The sequence below is a fragment of the Neodiprion pinetum genome, chromosome 3 (genome assembly GCF_021155775.2).
Source record: "Neodiprion pinetum isolate iyNeoPine1 chromosome 3, iyNeoPine1.2, whole genome shotgun sequence".
Classification (NCBI taxonomy): domain Eukaryota; kingdom Metazoa; phylum Arthropoda; class Insecta; order Hymenoptera; family Diprionidae; genus Neodiprion; species Neodiprion pinetum.
Window position 1 is genome coordinate 7,147,461 of NC_060234.1, and position 19,388 is coordinate 7,166,848.

A 19,388-nucleotide genomic window follows, 5' to 3' on the forward strand; every position below is an offset into this window, starting at 1 on the left:
GTTTTGCAGCCATTCCACCTTTTAATCCCTGACAAATCGAAGTTAGGTATTTGTTTTACTGTAAACCAAATAATGACGTTGAGGAATCGAAATTAGTCTGATATTTTGCGTAACTCGAGTTATGCCGTTAAATATTGCACAAAAACGCAAAGTTTTCAAAGTAATATGTAGTAGTACGTATCTTTGTATTTCTGATTCCATTTTAAACGCAATAACGTTCATCTTATTCGATTTCCAAAACGATTGAGAGATTAAAGTTAGCAGCATGAAAGTAACGGAACATCAAAACTGAGAACCGCTGTCTTCCAACTTCGGAAGTACTTTAAAAGAGTCGAGTTTGGAAAATATGAGCATGTACAGCGTATATTTTTTGCTTTTTTGAAGCTTACTGAATTTTTCACACAATCCTTACCCCATAGAATTTCAAAATTAGTCGAATCACTAAAACTACGACGTGGAATCCCGTAAATGTTTTCGGATTACGTTCGTTGGCTGCGCAGCCACGGAAATATTGAAGAATTTTTTAATGGAACCATGCAACAGTGCTTCAACCGGATGCATACCAGAAAAAGATTATTGGATAAAATCACATCAATTTTATTAAGTAGTCAGTTAATGAAAGTAAACTGCGATAAATCGCTGTTTCACTTCATTCGTTACCCGAACACTTTTGATCATTTACTTCTATTTTCCGTCTGCCTTTATCGATTATCCACCGATGCTTTTACCGCGTGTCAATATAAACTTCGGTTGAAATTGAATCAGAAAACTGACTCCAATATAAACAAGCTTGGTTAAGCGATTACTCATAGTTTATATAATAGATTTGAAGTATGGTTTCGACGAGTTTTTTAGTAGTTTTTGAACTTCGAATCGTTGTTAATTTGCTCTGATTTCATTTTTCATGACTAGTTTAGCGGAGAACGTGTAATTATCAAAGAATTACGACTCGTTTCCGGTGGTAATCTTTGCGTTCTTCTCTGTTGAACAAAGAGTACTATTAACAGTTTATTTCATTGTCTCACGAAACCGAGGTGATAGAACAAAGTCTGGCTATTTTTCTTCATTTTTTTTTTTTAACATACAAGCTAGTTGTAGGTTTTTCTGTAACGATTATTACTCCAGTGTCTCTGTAAGTATAATGAAGTTAACCTCGAAATACAAAAAATCAAGCTAACGAGTAAATTTTTTTACGCCGCAAGCCCCGCACAAAGTAACGTGGATATTCAGAGTAAATTGCTAACGACTAAAAGGTTTCATGCGCATGCGCTAAAATTCGAGATCACGAGCGGTTGTTTTGTCAGGGCGACCAACATTCATGGATTCAGATGACAGGTCACCGCGATCTGTGTAACCTCAAGAACGTTGGTCGCCCTGACAAAACAACTGCTCGTGATCTCGAATTTTAACGCATGCGCATGAAATAATTTACTCGTTAGCAATTCACTCTGTACATGAAAACGTGAATTCCTAACGACTACACGTTTTTAATTTACTGCGCATGCGCTACAACCGAGAGCAGTTGTTTGCCAGGGTGTCCAACCCTCATAAATTCAGACGACATCCACGTAAAAACACGCGTGCTAATTTTGCAACAAAAAGACAGCAATGGTTGCAAAGCGTTGTTGGAAATATTGAAACAAGATGTCTCCTCAATTGCTATCAAACTCAAGCAAATCATTCTAAACAAGCTTTATCGGCAAAATATCTGCTATATGCAGGCAACTCTTGCCGTATGTGAAAATAACAAACAATCATTGCTTTAAATTTTTGGTAAGAATGCGACAGCAATCACAGCAAGCGAAAAAAACGACTCACACGCAATGTATATAACTTGAAAATTCTTGACAGTTGTCGCTGGCAGTTTCGCTCAACATCGACAAATGTCAAAATTTTTTAGGTTAATGACAATTGGTCGCCCTGGCAAACAGATGCTCTCGGACTTTGGCGCGTGCGCATTAAATTCTAGCAAAGGCCGGACCATGCAGTCGTTAGGAATTCACTCTGTAGGTATATGTATATCTATACGTGTGTAATATCTTTATGTAGGCACGAGGATGGTGATTACCCGTAGCCGGTGGACAAATTATCCATACCTGCACTTACCGGGGCGAGTAGTTAAGGCAATATAATGTGATGTTGGGTAAACTGCCTCGACGGAGCAATTTTCTCTGATTACGATAATTGGCTCCAACTAGACGCTAATTTCGTAACATCTGGCGTCTCCGTGTGGACGGACACAAACAGAATTCGCACATCCACAGCGCGGGGAAAAGGCTCACATCTTCACGGTTCGACAATAGAACGTTCCTTCCTGATGTTTGAGGGTTTGCTGAACAACCAAGAGCCGTTTTCTGTTCAATTCTAGAACAGCTGTACCGTGTATACGATCACCGGTACAAATATGAATAACGAACGCAGTGATTACACAAATCTACACAAAAATTTTTCCTCCGTTTCCTAAAATTTATTTTATGATTTTTCTTTTCATTATGCTCCAAAATAAAGGACAAGTACCCATATTCCATATAAAGTTTGCTTTTGGAGTAGTTTCGATAATGATACATTTTTTTCAGTTATCGTAGAAATATTAAATAGTTCCGGTACATTTAAAAGTACCGCCAGAAAAAAAAAAGGTTGGAATAGTTTGAAAGCAGTAGTCTCTGGATTTTTAGGGAATAACAAAGATGAAAATTACCAAGATCTAGTTGAAAATATGTCAAAAAACTTTATAACCATGGGTTGCAGAATGTCTCTAAAAGTACATATGCTGAATGCTCGTTTAGATAAATTTGAAAACAACATGGAGGCGTGCTCAGAAGAACAAGAAGAACGTTTTCATCAAGATATTATGAACTTCGAACAACGTTATCAAGGCCAATGCAACGAAAATATGATGGGTGACTAGATTTGGGGTTTAGTGAAAAAAAGTACTTATGAACATGAAAGAAAAAGTAACAGGGTTCACTTTCAAATTTTTTCCCACTATTCTGTTATTTGATATGACAGTAAAAGTTGATAAAAATTACATATAAATATATTTGTTTCGAGTTACGAATAAATAAAAATTTTAACTATGGATTCTCTAAAATATCCTTCAACCGTTCTCCTGGATAGAAAAGCAAACTTTTTCAGGGCATATATATTTTTTTCATCCAACTATCGATAAATCTATCGAAATTTCATACCCTCTTATCAAAGTCAAAATTCGTGTTGACCTGTGTTATACAAACAGCGAAAACAAGCCTTCTTCGACATTTGAATGAATCTTAAAATGCGATTGAAATGCGTATCGTCAGACGTCAGATACAAATCTTCATTAGTCGTGATATATGCAGATTTCAACCAAGTGTTGTATAAGATGACGAATATCATTATCTGGTTAAAGATTTGATTTTTCGTGCAAAAAATCATCTGAATAATCAAAACGATAACGATCAGAACACGAAATTAGTTAATATACATTTACATGAAAAATTTTTGACGTGCAAAAAAATATCTCCCTCATATAGTAAATAAAATGTATGCTTTTCTTGTGAATAATTTTTTACTCAAACTACAGAGAATTTGGTGAGATTGAATAAAATTCGTTGGACGTGAGAAAATCTTTGTTTTTAGTGATGTCGGTATAAATTCCGAAGAATTTCATTGATAATGACATTTTTGATAAACTATGATCGGTAAATTAATTATGTTTGAAAAATCATGTTAGCTGAGTCTTGATTGTAGATTCATCTTGAAATAGGTCAAAGATGAATTCATCTGAGACGATTGTCTGAGATAAAAATTATCCAGACAGCGTGTAACATTTAGAATAATTTTTTCCCCGCCGAAAGTATCAGCTGCTTGCGCACTTCTTTAAACACCGATTATCCGATGATCGCGGGGACGTTTTATGAATAATTCATCAATTCGATGACGATGTTTTTCGCGATGATAATTACCCGATACATTGCACAAAATCGAACCGCGCATTTGTATTCAGACGAACAACTTGCCCGTCTCTTTCTATTTACCGCTATCGGAAATGAATCGATGACCAATCGCTAATTTATAATATTTTTGCGACGCGGACGAACCGTGCTTCAGGTTTTCAAATATCATAGACGCGTCATCACTGACTGGTTCACGTGATTGGAAGTCGAATCGCACGTAAATAATACGCGAAAATTTATTGTGGAAAAAAAAGAAAGAACAAAAAAAAACAAAAAAAAAAATTAACCGGCTTGCTTATTATTGTTTACAAACACTGTCGCAAATTCGAAGGTGAGATTGTGAGTTCGTCTTATACTCACGTTTCGTTTTTTTTCGAATGGAGAAACCTTTCAGCTCGACTGTTTTTCGCGGTGTATATATATATATATATATAATAATTGCTCCGTAACTGGGTGCGATTAGTTTGATTAATTGGCTCAATTTCATTGTAATTAATCGCGATCGGCGATTAAAGTGGATCTCGCAAACTCGGCCAAATCTCATAATGAAGGATAATCCTTTGTGAAATTCTGTCAGATGATTATGGCCCGGTATAATTGCCGGTTTCTTATCACCACTGGGACGTTGCAATAAGGCATATGCATTTCACATACCGAGTTGGATTCGTGTCGCAGGTATTTTCACACTTCGAAATTTTCGACACGATGAAAATGTGCGAGAAAAAAAATAATTCACTCACCTCTTACAGCTGGTTCGTTGATGCGAACTGCAGCTTGCGCGAGAACAGCTTGCAGGACGAGTAGAATCCACATTTTTTATGAGATTGATTTTCGCTTCGGTTTGTATTACCCGATTTTCTCAATCCCAAATATAACGGACGCGTTGTTTCACTGGTTCCGAGGATGGTTTATTTCGCTCACGATCATTACAACCGTTTGGTTTCTCCTGAAAGAAAATTGAAAATGTTAATTTCTCAGCTAACCTCATCACAATTAACGCACTTTGAAATAACGTGATGGCGATCAATCAACGCGATGCGTTCAAAGAAAAATATACGCAATTGATTCTTTGAAAATGGCAACAAAGAACGTTGTTCAAAATTTTCAAAAACCAGTCGATCGTCGTTACTGAATTTTTTTCGGACCTTTTGCAAACAATCGTTACAACACTTTATTATGCGAAATGCAATTTTAATACGGACTCCCCGTACAAAGACGGTTGAAACAAATTTCTTTGATTGAATTACTTCAATTTGAATGAATTAGTTTTTGAAAGATGCATTTCGCGTCAATCGAATTTCCTCCGTTTTCTACAGGCGACTTTCATTATTACGAACAGAACAAAGTGACAAAAGTTTTATAATTGTCACTGCACAAGTCTTCCTTTAGAAGTTTGCCTCTCTGAGTGATTGTTATTTCACAGAGATGGTTTATCAATTTATCATATTTAAAAATCTTTTGATACACTTTTTTGATGATGAATTCCAATTTGAAAATCACGCTTTGTGAGCTCCAGAAATTTTTCAACCCTTTTCAATAATAAGCCATATTTTCAGTATTTTTAGCTTTCTCCCAAAGCAGCTTTGAAAGTACAAGTTTGTTTCAGTCGTTTCAAATACTACGTTTGCTGAAACTAGACGTTTCATACGAAACGTACGTCCAGACATTTGTTTGAAATTGTTAGTGCATTCCCCCCATTTTAATCAACATTGAAAATGAAAACGAGCTTTTTAATTTCCACATTTCACAGTTAGCTTTACGATCATAAAGATATGCCCAATTCTTTTCAACGATGTTCAATAATCCGAAAGAGGTTTCTTTAGCGTTTATTAAAACTTGTCTTCATCTTCGTTCACTAAAAAAACCTGAATACGCGAATAAAGTTAGCTCTATTTTTCATCGGATTAGTTTTCATTCGCTTCTCCGTCAGCCGCAACATTGACTGCAGCCTCTCGCTTCCCGCATCGGCCAATCAACGTGCGAATAAAGGTGTATAAAAATCGAATCGTGGAATCGGTAGATTTTTTTCAGATTCGATTGGTCATCAACTTTTCAGTATATACCGTATGCCGACTGCGAGAGGCAATTGATTTGCATAAATGGCGGTAAACACTGCGTTCTAATTCGCTTCGTTAGGCACAGGTGATCTCAATCTCGTAGAGGGGAGGAGAAATCAGCACGCAGATGAACTCCCGTCCAATCAGATCTCCGAGCTGTTAGAGGGGACGAATACTTGAATTGATCGCTTATACTCGCGTAGCGGCGATACATGGGCATGAATGTAACATCTTCTCAGAAATCTGAATGGAGCACATCGACACCGATATTATTTTTTGCAAATTCGTATAGATAGACCGAAGTATTCGCCTACCCGTCAAAATCCGCCAATTACATTTTTGCTTAATTAAGGTTACGTGGTATTCCGACTCTTACCGACCGAGCAAATTCAACTTTTTTTTCCTATAATCACTAAACAAACGAACGGAAACGGCCCAAATGTTTGGTTTTTTGACGATTATTGGGATATGAGTAACTTTTCTGAATTTCGCTACAAAGAAGCGATGCACCGTCGAAATTCAAACCCTTTGCGTTCGTTTGTTTATTTAATATGAGAAGAAAAAGGGTGAGTTTGCTCGGTCGGTAAAGGTAGGAGTAACACATAACCTTAAATCTGCCTCTAGTTACGCCTGTTTTGAGTGTTCATGAAGAAGTAAAACTGCTACTTTAATTTCCGTTAATAACGTGATCACTCATGGAGATTAGTTGTCCAAAGTTCAGTACTTTTCAATAATTTTGGTATGAGATAGTCGCACATCGAAAATACAAAAACAGGAAATACTGGAATTGTAAACATAGCTCAGATATACGTTCTTTATTCAAAATCGTTCAAAATTTAGCAGATTCGTGCGATTTCACTCCATGATGGCTGATTTTATTCCGAAGACTATACACTAGAAGTTAGTGAAACAAATTTGCCTTTTTTCTCAATAGTCCGTTCAATTATAACATTTGCTGATCATGATCAATATCAATGTAATATTGTGCAAATCAACATTTAAATCTACCAATACGATGAAAAAAGTGTTTCAGTGAACTAGTAAAAAATAGTCTTTTGAATAAAATTAGCCACTGTGGATTGATATCGAACGGATCGGAAAGATATTTCATAATTTTTGTGCGATTTGAAGTAAAGTTTGGATATTCAAGCCTTTATTCATAAATTTCGTATCTTATATTTTCAAATTATTAAAGAGATCTTCGTTGCCCGTAAATATGATGATTTGATAAATACTGAATGTAACAACCAGTAACAAATAAATAAAAAATGTCGAATCTTGTCGATCGAATCAAAAATATTCACAATTGCTTCTGACCTTGTTTCACTCAAACTTATCGTTCACACGAAAACCGTTTATATTTATACTTGAAATAAATAATAACATCAATCGAGTCAAAATTTATCGCAAACACGTGCGAATATTTTTCGAGCAAGAACAGACGTTAGCGCAGCGATTAGATTAGTGGAAATATATCGCAGTTTCATATTGACCAATGGCGTCAGCGAATGACGAATGACGATGATCGACAAATGATACGGAAATAATTGTTCAACTTATTGCATTCGGTAGGAGAATTTCACAAGCTACTTAATTGTTCGGCATCATGTTAACACTTGCCGAAGCTCTTAACGTACAAAAACTTTTGCTCCTTTATCTTTGATAATTTGTGAATGTGAGACGAATCGTTTTTCCTCAATGAAGCCTAAAATTTCCAAGCCCTTGAATTTTTCACGTTTTCAAGTGAAAAAAAAAAAAAAACTGTATATTTGCGTTGCTGTGTTCAAACAAAAACTGAATAATTATTAATTGTGAGATATGCAATAGAGTCGGTTTTTTTAAATTTCTACAAACTTTGATATGCCCAACTATTTACTATTTATCGCTTGTCACTTTATTCGCAAATTTTCAAGAAATGAAAACATTGAACTTGGCCAAAAGATCAGGCTTTACAAATGATTCAGATATTGACATTGTTTATTGCCCCTTTGCAAAAATACTTGAAATGAACTTTCTGCACGTAGCAGGAAATAAAAAATTTCAACTTTTACGATCAACCAACCAAATCGTGCACTAAAACGATATTCGATTACGCGACGCTGAACACGTGGGTCTATCATTCACGTAGATCCTTCGACCGCAAGATCCAGATAATCGAAGGCGTGCACAACGAGTGGGCGGCGAAATGTTGCTACCTGTTGTTCACCTTCCGATCTACCAGCCTGAATATTCTTTCTCATAATAATAATTGCCAAAGGTGATAAATACGCGTACAATTTTCGTATTCGTTTGGAAATTGATCGGACGATTTCCATTCATCAACGTTGTTTCAGAGTTATTACTATTGAGTTCTTTACTTTACCATGTGATTTTCGTTGATTTTTTATGATTTGCCAGCGTTCCAAGGGATTTTAGGTGATTCCGGTTTGGACAGAGCGGCACGGAATGATCACAGCAAACGAACCAATGAAAATAAGCTACAAAGCTGCAGGGAAATAAGTGGAAATGAACGAATATCAATCGAATGTTCACGGATCGAAATCAGTTTTGCGTTCACTGCACGAATTACGATTTTCAAGTGATTTCAATTATCGCAATTCATTTCCTGTTATTTCCAAGAACTTAAGTCCAGTCATCGAAGCTGCCCTCGTTCAGAATTGAATCGATTTTTACTTCAACGAGTGAATTAGCTCCCAGTTTTCCTACGTTGTTTCCTAAACTTCGGTACGCAAATTGCGCACTGAGGAATTCAAATCTGCAGAGAAATAGTCCAGTCAAAATAGGTCTGAATTAAAAATATTCGGGATGTGGCTGTATTTTTGTGTGTAGAGGTTTTCAACCTTCAGGAACTCAAATCTGAACTCATTTTTGACAACAGTAAAGCTTAACGTTTTTTACGTTTTCCTCAAAAACCGCTATCGATAGATGAAAAATGATTTGACCACCGTGTAGAGCGGAAAATTCTACATCGAATGATGTCTTCGCGTGTCGGAAACAGAGTCGGATTAAAAAATTGCGAAAAATTAAACGATTTCACCAAAATTCCCCAAAAACCGTCGATAAGTGAAATTCCTTTTTTGTCAATTTGTTAATTCGACTTCATTTCCGACATATAAGGACATAATTCGATGTAGAATTTTCCGCTCTACACGATTGTCAAGTCATTTTTCATCCATCGATAGCAGTTTTTGACGAAACCGCAAAAATGTCAAATTTTACTGTTTTCTGAAAACGCTGGCTGTGCGGCTAAAAATTGGCTGCAGATTTGAGTTCCTGGGCGTTAAAAAACGGTTGTGCACAAAAATGCAGTCCTGTTCCGAATGTATTCAATTCAGTTCTATTTCGACCGGACTAGAGAGCAGAAGAGACGCGTGGATAGCAAAACCCGGGAATCAATCATCTGTGTACATTTGAAACGTACATCCGGTACGCACCGTAAACATTGCTCAAAGGAATAAAAGAGAGAAAAGCTAAAAAAAAAAAAAAAAAAAAAAAGAAGAGAACGCAGCCCGAGGGTCCGGGATTGCGGCTGTTGGCAAACGATAATTAGCCGATGAACGAGAAGCCCGTACAGTGAAGGTATTACTACCGAACTAACCTGCGACAACATTCGGTTAATTGACACTTCGCCCGCAGCACTTTGCGGGCACTTCCGTTCAATGTTTGTGACACGCTCCCTGCTTCGCGGCGAGTGATTTATTCGCTAGGAACCGAGAGGACATCGCCGATTTCTGATCGGGATAGCCAATTTCCGGTGAACTGATAGAAGCGAATTGATTCGTTCGAAATTCGAAAGATTTTAATCGCCGCTGTGAGTGACCAATCCGCTTTGCGACTTTTACGATTTGTCGGTGGAATCAAGTAACCGGTAAATTCGAGTGAACTGATAACGATTCTGAACATAATCGGAAGATTCGATTTTTTTAGAATACTTATTATAACGACTGTTTAATTCTTTCGGATTTCTCAGTTGATATTTTTTTGAAATTCAAATCCGCATTTTGATTTGTCTCAAATTTGTAAAATATCGTTGGAGATGAATCTGTCAGCGATTTCTGAAAACACGATCAAACTGTCGACCAGTTTACGAAAAGCATCAGGTTTCTGTGATTTTGACAAAACCATGTGAAATATGAAGAATTATTTTATCGCTTAGCGTTGAAAAAAAAAAAAAAAAAACAGGATGTACAGTCATTGGAAAAACTACTCTTATAACTGCAAAAAAACTCATAAATGCAAAATAACTGTCAACTATTGAGTGTGAAGTGACTTTTGCGTTCTTGCATCACGTGACAAGGAAATCAGCAAATGATTCTCAACTGAAAGTCAGAGTAGCTGAATTCAAAGACGATTCATTGAGAAACTTAACGTGGATATCTATTTTGCTGAATATTGAAAACATTGCAGAGGAAAAAAAAAAAACTAAAAAGTGGTACAAAAACGATTTCACACAGTCGATAACTGCTGTCGGTAAGAAAAATAGTTGCGAGAGTTTAATTGAAGCGTGAACACAAAATTTTTAGCGTCAAAATGTCAGTCAGATATAGCGATCAAAACGAGCCGACATTCTTACGTAACGTTCCTTCGTAATCTTGTATAAAATGATTGAAACTGAAAACAGGTAAAGCATTCTGATTGCACACGAGACTCGGTCCGTTCGTGATATTAATTAGAGTTTCAATCACGGTGAAGCCTGTCTGCAATAATGACAGTATATTATCAGGTATAACTTTCTATGCAGGCTCCATATTTGTATCCGCGTTTTAACCTATTGAGAAAAGTAGCGTTCACCCGTCTGGAATAAAAAAAAAAAATGGCAAGTGCAGAATAAGAAAATGAAACTGATCAAGGCAAGAGGCAGAAATTTACCATCTCGGTTGTTGTGGAAAACTAAGGCTTCGAGAAGGAGAAATTTCTAGTTGTGGTTTTTTTCACCTTTTCAATTTCATTTTTCACTATTACCGAAAAATATAGTTCTTGGTAAAAAACAAAAATTTCTATTTAGTTCTTTTTTATAATTATTATTGCAATGATGTGCCGTTGTTGTAACAATAAATCGTGATCTTGTTCAACTGTAAAAATGTAATAAATTGATTTAATATTGTAATAAAAATAACAAATGTAGTGCGGACAGTTACAGTGACACTGAACGGTTGTTTGTGCCACATTTTCTTGCGATTTCAACAATATTTGAACCATTATCATAGCAAAACATATTTTACTATGATTCTTTATTTATTCATATCCTCCGAAAATCGGGCGAAATTTTTTATCGAGTATGAAAAGACAAATCTTCAGTTAGAATGAATAATCACTGAGAATACTCGAATCGATTAATCCTTGCAATAAGTTTCAGTCCGTCATAATAAGTTTGCTGGCAAAATATTTCAGCATTTTACAATCAGGGATAATGCGCGAGAAAAGTTTCGTCAAAATATTGGTGAAATATTTGCAATTAGCTTCAAATCGCTCAACTTATAAATCTCAAAGGATCAAATTCTGACATGAAGATTCTCAACAGATAGTCAAGGTTTTATAAATATTCATCATTCAAAGATACGAAACATTTGAATTTCCCTCAACTACCGACGACAATATACCTAATGAAATTTATTTCTCAAGGAATGAGTGCTAGTTGGGAATTGGCGAACCATTTCTCCACTAGTGGGTAAACAGCTATTTTTTTTTACCGAGGGTGTAAAGTATCACGCTTGTGGTGCGACTAATATTTTTCGTCTTGCACAGGCATAAAGGGGATTTAAAGATTTGATTCGCGGGCGGAAAATTTGGTTTCACGCTTAACATGACGAAAATAGTTTTTTGCCCACTAGTGTAAAAATATTTCGCCATTTCCCAACTAGCACTCATGCATTGAGAAATAGCGTTTTTTTTTGTTCATTTTCAGCATTCGGACAAAATCACCTAATTTTACATTTTTACAGAAGGACTTCGATTGTCCGAATCATGACTCGATTTAACCGAACTCTAAACTGTCCGAGCTTTGTCTCAAAAAATACATTCTTCTGCGCGACATGTACACACAAGCGCGATTCTCGTCTTCGAATGTTAGTCCATTTAAAAGAGCTTTCACATGTATTTCGATGTTTAATACAGACTGTTTGTGGATACGAATTTGTGTTTAATACATTATCATCACCCACGACAAATAATCTAGGTTTGACTCTAATATTGTGAAAAATATGGTCTGCAACAAGTGGTGCGAGGTGACGATTCTGATTCGTACGATAACCTAACTTCGCATTCGCTCGGAATCGTTACTTTTCCCACTAGTTGCACAATGTATTATTTTCCCCCAGTGCAGGTACGAGGTTTATTACAAGGATCGGATACTCGGACGTGTTTCTTCTTCACGTCGCGTCGGGTTTTCAACCGTAATTGCATAAAGCATACCTGCGTTGTATAACGAAGAGAGAAGGAAGGCGACACAACAGCTTTGAGTTTGGCATGCGAGGGAGGCGCGAGACTGGCTCTTCCCGCATTGTTTGCCTGCACGCCGTGTGATTGATCGATTTCTTGTGCATATTTATGTGGGCATTTCGAAATTAATCACTTCTGGCGTGGCCGGCAGGCCGACGCTTGCGTTGACGCAAGTCCGACTCGGGGCGCCGCTTACGACGCTGGAATGCGCTTGAGTATCTACGGTTCGTTTTTCCTTCGCCCTCTTCTCGCCAAAGTGACGTGAACAGGGCGCCACCGTGGAAACATATTTCACACCGTCACCCTTGCGCGCCAACCGTGCCTTCGCGAATGAAAAACTTCAACTTGAATCCATTTTTTACATTCTATTCGTATCGCAGTTTTCCTTGCTTTGTACCTGAGTCAGTTATCGAAAAATTCTTCTCAGAACTCGCATTGCCATGCCATCGAAAAATGATGATGGTTTTTCTTTAAGATTTGTAAATTATTTTTCTCGCCTACGTAATCGATTTTACCTTGTTCAAGATTTTAGTTGTAATTATTTTACCGATCCGCGTGTTTTTTTTTTTTTTTGGTTCACGTTAAACTGTGGAAAATGAGTTTGCCTGTGTGAGTTTTAATGAGGATATGTCTTGATTGAAAGAGTGAAGATTTGTTAATCAATAAAATCCACTCCACTGACTGATGGATGATAAACATTCGTTTATTATGCGAAGAAAGGGCAATAAAATTGATGAAAAAAAAGGAAATAAAAAAATGACGTCAAATGCGATCAGTGTCAGTAGGTCACTGTTGAAATTTTAATAAATTTCGGAAACTTGTTCTAAATTTATGCAACTTAAAATACCACTGTATTGACTCTGAGTAAAGAAGAACCGCCTACATCGTAAGAAGGCGTTCATTTAATTTGAACTTTCAGTTGTAAGTTTAATTAATAAAAGTAAACGGAGTAAAAGTTGCTGACAATTTGTTCAGATGTTGGAATCATTCAATTGAAGTTGGAATGAAACTTTTTCGGATTCTCGATCAGTCCTCAAAAAGATGTTGAGTTTGAAAACAGTTCTAAATTCGCAACAACATATAATTGTGCTTCGCAACGCAATTTTGGTGATAATCTTAAACACGAAAATGGCAAAAATGGGTCAATTGAAAAACTAGCAGAAAATAACGAATCGAAGCATGTCATTCGAATTTAAACATCGAAACACGTTAAGTTGTGATTCCGGGGATCTTTCAATCCAATATTCTTCGTCCTAAGCATCATCAAGTTAGGATTGGTACCGTCTTGACAAAACTTTGACATCTTCACTGTAGAATAATTATAATTGTAAAAAACGAGTCCAACGATGCACATTTCGAACGATTGATAAGAAAGTCAGTGGTAAAATCACTCCATTAAAAGAGGAACACATCAGGTTCTTTGGTGAGAAAAAGCCATATCAACTATATTTTTTAATACAAATATAACTGATTTTGCTCTGCAAAAAATGATTTTCACTGTTTCGACAGTAAATTCTGCATTTTACGAAGTATGTTTTACGAAAAAACCTGCCGTGTCCCTTTTGTTCAGCAGTTTTGAGTGAAATCTGCTGTTTTATTCCCTCCGTGTAGGAAAATGCAAGTGTGGAATGTACAGGGCCAACAACAGGTCCGACTTGTTCAATATCATTTCTCGCGCATCACTTATCATCTGTATCTGAATCGCTGCGGTGTGAATGTGTGAAATATGAATCAACACCCGCGCTGCAAACTCGTTATCACGCTCGCGCGATCAAAAGTCTTCGAAAGAGGTGCACAGGTTGCATTATACATATATACCGTGGATGTAGCATAAATTATATCCACCCGTATCAGCCAGCAAAACTCCCGGCGAGACTCTTTAATCCGCGGCGCCAGTTCACAGCGATTATTATATCAAATAAGTCAAGATCTAGAATCACCGAGCCGGATATAAATCGTTTTTCCAACGAGGTAAACGGTTAAACACATAGCGATAGATGAAAATAGAGAGAAAGAAAGAAGAATTCAAACGTACCCTAGACTCGTGTCAAAGTCGAGCCGATCGCCTGGCGAATCCATCGACGGACCAATCATCTCGATATCACTACACACCGTATATTTTTCGATCACTGATTCGATCGGTAGATGAAAAATCGGCAAATCGTTTGCCGATCGCCGATCGATACAGCCCTTAGATCGAATCGTTTGTCAGCCTCGAACACAGGGGGGGTTGATCGGTGGTTGCCGATTTTTTTCACCCCGGAAAAACCGCCGATTTTTTCGCCGCACCGGAAGCGAATTGCGGCGCGTGGCCGTCCGATCGCTGAGGCCGCGGGCCGTTTGGTTTGGTTTAGTTTGGTTGCAGGCGGGCGAAGTCGCGGTCGTGATCGCCGCCACAACACTAGTAGAAGAACCTCTCGCCGCGGTTCGACTCGCTCGCTCGCTCGCTCGCTTGTCGACTCGCTCGCCCGACGCAAAGCGACGCAAAACCGACGCGTCGTGACGCGCCGCGATTCCTCTCCACGCCCCGAGCCTGCCGTCCTTCTCCGTCACCCGTGATCCCGGCTCGTCGCGTCCTCCGTCCATTCGGATCATCGCCGCGCAGGATACGAAACGCTGCAGGACTCGCGGAAACGCGATTTCGAAATCGGTACGCGACCGGCCACGTGCTGGGAAAACAGCAGGTGCTTTTTAACATGGGGGCTTCTATAAACTATGCAACTCGCTTAACGGGGAAGGAGGTCAAGGAATTCGTTACGCTTTGTTACATGGAAGGGATGTTTGATACTGTCGCTACGTAACGATATATTTTTTCAAAACCACCCTCTTAACTCACTCACTGTCTTGATAAAGAGTTCAAAAAGAATATAAAAAGAATACCCTTGTCAATAGGTGGCTTTAAATTTCTTCGAAAAAAAAGGGTCGTTAATGGTAAGTGTTATGTTATGGGGGGGGGGGGGGGGGGGGAGGGGGCAAAAATCCAAATTTTCGCGTCACGTAATTTATGGAAGAGCTTCGATCGAACCCTTATCTGACCTGCGATCGAAACATAAAATCGGTAAATTTTTCCAGCCGATTTTGGAGATCGACGACGATCGCTTGACGATCTCACATTTCTTTGCGATTCGAAATTTGCACGTTTGACTTTGCAGGATTTGGTCCTGTGGCGAAGGAAACGGATTTTTGATCCGCGCGAATATCGTCTTGTTCAACTGTAAAGTGGCCGAAACGATCTTGACCATTGTAATAAGTTATTTTATAGTAGAACTGCGGATTTGCATAAATTAACGGAACGTTTTTTTTTCGCCATGTTCGATAAGGTCGACCGTATTTGTTTTTTTTTTCTTTCTTCCGTTCACTCGCGAATTGTTGTTGAGAATCGTTGTACAGAGTATTAGAATTATCAGTTGATTCGTCGATACTGAATCGGCGATTGGACCTGGCGGCTGAATTTCAAAATTTATTCAAGTTTCTTGGTTCAATAGATTTTTCATACCTTTGTGACTATGGTGTAAGAATCTATAATGTTACGTCACAAAAATTCACCAACAATTATACAAAACGAAAGAAAGTGGTCATTTATGCATAATCTAGTTATTAAGCGCAATGAACAATGAAAATTTAAACGTACGTACATTGCACTTGAAAAAAAAAAAAAAACTGATACGTGATAAAAGGTTCGAAACAGAAAATTTTTACTCGTCGGTCGAAAAATAATTTTACCTCAAAGAAATATTGTATTTCCTACTGCAAGTAAAAACATCTGTCGAAAATTACATATAATTGGCATAATTTTATTGGTGATTAATTTTTTTGTCCAAGTCTTAAAAATTTTGCCTCGTATGTTTATTTTACACTTCATTTACTTTATTTTTACACGTTATTTATCAAAGTTCAGAATTAATACCGGGTAATGTGATAATTTCGTCGGAAGTTGAATTTGGCGTAGCAGGTACTATAGTTACGTTCACGCGAAGGGAATAGAACTTACGATTAGAAATGTTGCAGCCGGATGTGATCTGACGAAATCTACGCTAATAATCTCAAGTCATTCAAGGTTATTTTATAACGCCATTCACAAATGTAGGCTTAGCGGACTTCCGATGAGGAATAAAGTGTAATTGATGCTATCCATTCTCTTACTCATCACAATTATTATTCGTTAATTTTTTTCGGCATTAAAATTAAATTTTAAAATCCCACACGTTTAGCCAATGATTGAATCAATTCGTTCAATCGATTCGTTTTCCCTTTTATAATCATTTTTTTTTTAAATATATTTTCTTATTCGTAATATCCCGTTGTTGTTGTTTTTTTTCACACCGATTCAACCCTGAAGAATGATAAATTATCGACAAATCCTTACGTCTTCGTACATTTTCGGTGAGACTAACGATATCTTGAAATTCAATGTTTCCAAGGTTTCGTGAGAATTTCCGGGAATTATTCGAAGTGCTTTTGAAAATAAAAATGTAAATAATATAGTTATTTAGTGCCATCAGATGTTCTAAATTCAAATTGCGCAGCCAAACAATAAAACAAACAAACATAAATCGTTCCGGGAGAAAAAGCGTTATTGCTACTCGAATGAAATGAGTGAAATTAAAAGGAAGTATTCAAAGCACTAAAGTTTGTTGGTTTTTATTGAAATTATAGATATTTTTCTTTTTTTTCGGACACAAAATCATAAACCGCGCAATGCCCTAATTCTTGTTATTCAAATTTATCTTGCGCTATTTTCAACTGTCGAAATTTATCACGTACGCAGCGCGAGAGGCGGCGTAGATATCGGTTCGCGAAACGTATATAAATAATGCGAAATTAACAGTTCAGTGAGGTTGCGAATGCTTGATCAGTGATCACGAGCAAACACACAAGCGGCCACTCCGCAATTATACGAACTCACCAATGTCAATTACAGTCTTCGACAAGCCAGCAAACAAGGATCTATAATTTATAATACGGATCTCGTCATGCGATAACCGAAGATACATTCGACTTTTATATTTATCGTAACAACACGTGTCGGGCGGTCACTTTAATTTAACTACGATTTTATGTTCAGTTTTTTTTTAAATCAATATTCATTGTCCAAATTTTGAAAATTTTCTTCGGATTTTTGCTACAAAATCTAGAGCAGAGCTTCAAGGTTCCGCAGCTGCGTGATTTTTTGAAACGTATGTAAGTATTAGGATTTCATTTTCATTTGGATTAATATTGCATATTGTTCGCAATAACGATAAGTAGGGAAAAGTCAAATGCTCAGATTCTTTTCCCTGCCACTGCAACAACAATAACTGTCACCGAGTCGTATTGTCAGTTTCTATTTTTGTCACATCGTCTTTAAATGATTGTCTGGGCTTGTGAAACAGACCGGAAAAGTGGCATCGCGGTCCAATTAAGAAATACACAAAGGAAAAATCGCTGCATCGAAATGCTAAAAATACTTGTCCGTTATATAGGTGGTGGACTACAAACTGAAGTCTATGATAAATGAATATTCGTTTCTCGAACAAGAATTCTTACTAGAAATCACAGAGAAAAACAACAGGAAATTAGGAATTCCGAAGTAAGTGTAAAAATTGTGAATGAAAGTGGCAAAAAACTTTTGCAAATCTTCATTTTTTTCCCCACATCTTTGTTTTTAGTTTATATGCAGATATTCGGACATTTGTAAACAAAAATTTGTCAGAATTTGGCAAGAAGGTCGAAAAATTGAATAATTATACATGTTTTGAATTTAGAAAAATGTCTGTCTCATGTAAAACTAGTTATAACTCATGTAATTGTGATGTTTGTATAAATAAATGTGCTGAGAAGCTTTGTCGGCCTAGAATGTATACTTTTTTGATTGATTCAACGCTGAGGCAATTACCGAATTATTATATTCGTAAGGTACAAGAATCTCCTTACAAATAAGAAAAAAAACAAAATTGCTGAAATTATAAACAAAAGCTTAGATATCGATGCTCGATTTCGAATAGCTTCAAAATTGTTGAGAATCCAGTAGATTACTAGGATTCTACTCTATAATGGCTCATTTTATTCATAAAACAATTTTCTACAGAATGACCGAAATAGGTTGCCTTATTTGAATTCCTGATTTAAAATTGCCATCAATTATTGATCGTAATCAAATATTTGGGAATACCAGTGAAAAAAAAAAAAAGAAAAAAAAAGGAAGTAAATATAATCTTCTTTGTATTTTCTTTCTTAATTAACTGGATTTTCAACACTTCTAAAACAAGTCCAAACACATCATCAGCACCTAAGCCTTCGTTCGAAATTCCTGTATTTTCGCATTCATAATCTCCGTAGCTTACAACCCCAATAACTTGTGAAATGTATAAAAAGTATAAATTCGCCAAGAGCCAACTTTTTCAAGGTTAAAAAAAAAATTCGTCAACTTTGCGTAAGTTCGCAAACAAGGTTTGAAAAATTCTCCCCTCGTCACAAACCGGACTAGAAAACTTATCCCAACGTAAAGCGTGACGTGTTAAGGCTGAAAATAGATGTCCTCGACTACGAGGATGGTTGTACGGTGGGTGCAGGACAAAGCCTCAAGAAGGGCAGGGACGGGACGGTGAGGGGCGGGAGGGGGGGTGGTGGCGAGGAAGAGAGGAAGAGATGAGGAGGTGAGGGGGGGGGATGGTGGTGGTCAAGGGTTAGAACAGGTATTTATGATGGAAGGACGGGGCCCGACGCGACGCAGCGGTCCCTCGGGCCCAAGATCTGGATTCTCGAACGGCGCAGGAAGATCTATAGATCCGATCGGCGGGAGTGGGCGCCTGGCGTCTCGACGCCCGTCTCGCCGGCCGGCCGGCGCGGATAAGATGATCTCGTCACCTCGTGGCGTCTGTCTACACCGGCGTTTGTCCGCCCGAAGAGCAGAAGAACAAACGAGGCGACTCCGCTCCGAGAGGAACGGCTTAAAAAAATAACCGCACCCATAGCGGTC

At 37.5% G+C, this 19,388-nt stretch overlaps 1 protein-coding gene across 1 annotated transcript in view; it reads right to left on the reverse strand.

The window, feature by feature from the left end:
* The window catches only part of LOC124215123 (ADAM metallopeptidase with thrombospondin type 1 motif B), a 58,647-nt gene extending 43,770 nt beyond the window's left edge, over positions 1 to 14,877 (reverse strand). Inside the window, exons 1-2 of the mRNA XM_046618111.2 lie at positions 14,466 to 14,877; positions 4,676 to 4,881 (exon numbers count right to left, since the gene is read on the reverse strand). Coding sequence (XP_046474067.1) covers positions 4,676 to 4,748 — 73 coding nt within the window. The 5' untranslated portion in view covers positions 4,749 to 4,881; positions 14,466 to 14,877. The remainder of the gene's footprint in view (positions 1 to 4,675; positions 4,882 to 14,465) is intronic.
* Between the last annotated feature and the right edge of the window lie 4,511 nt (positions 14,878 to 19,388).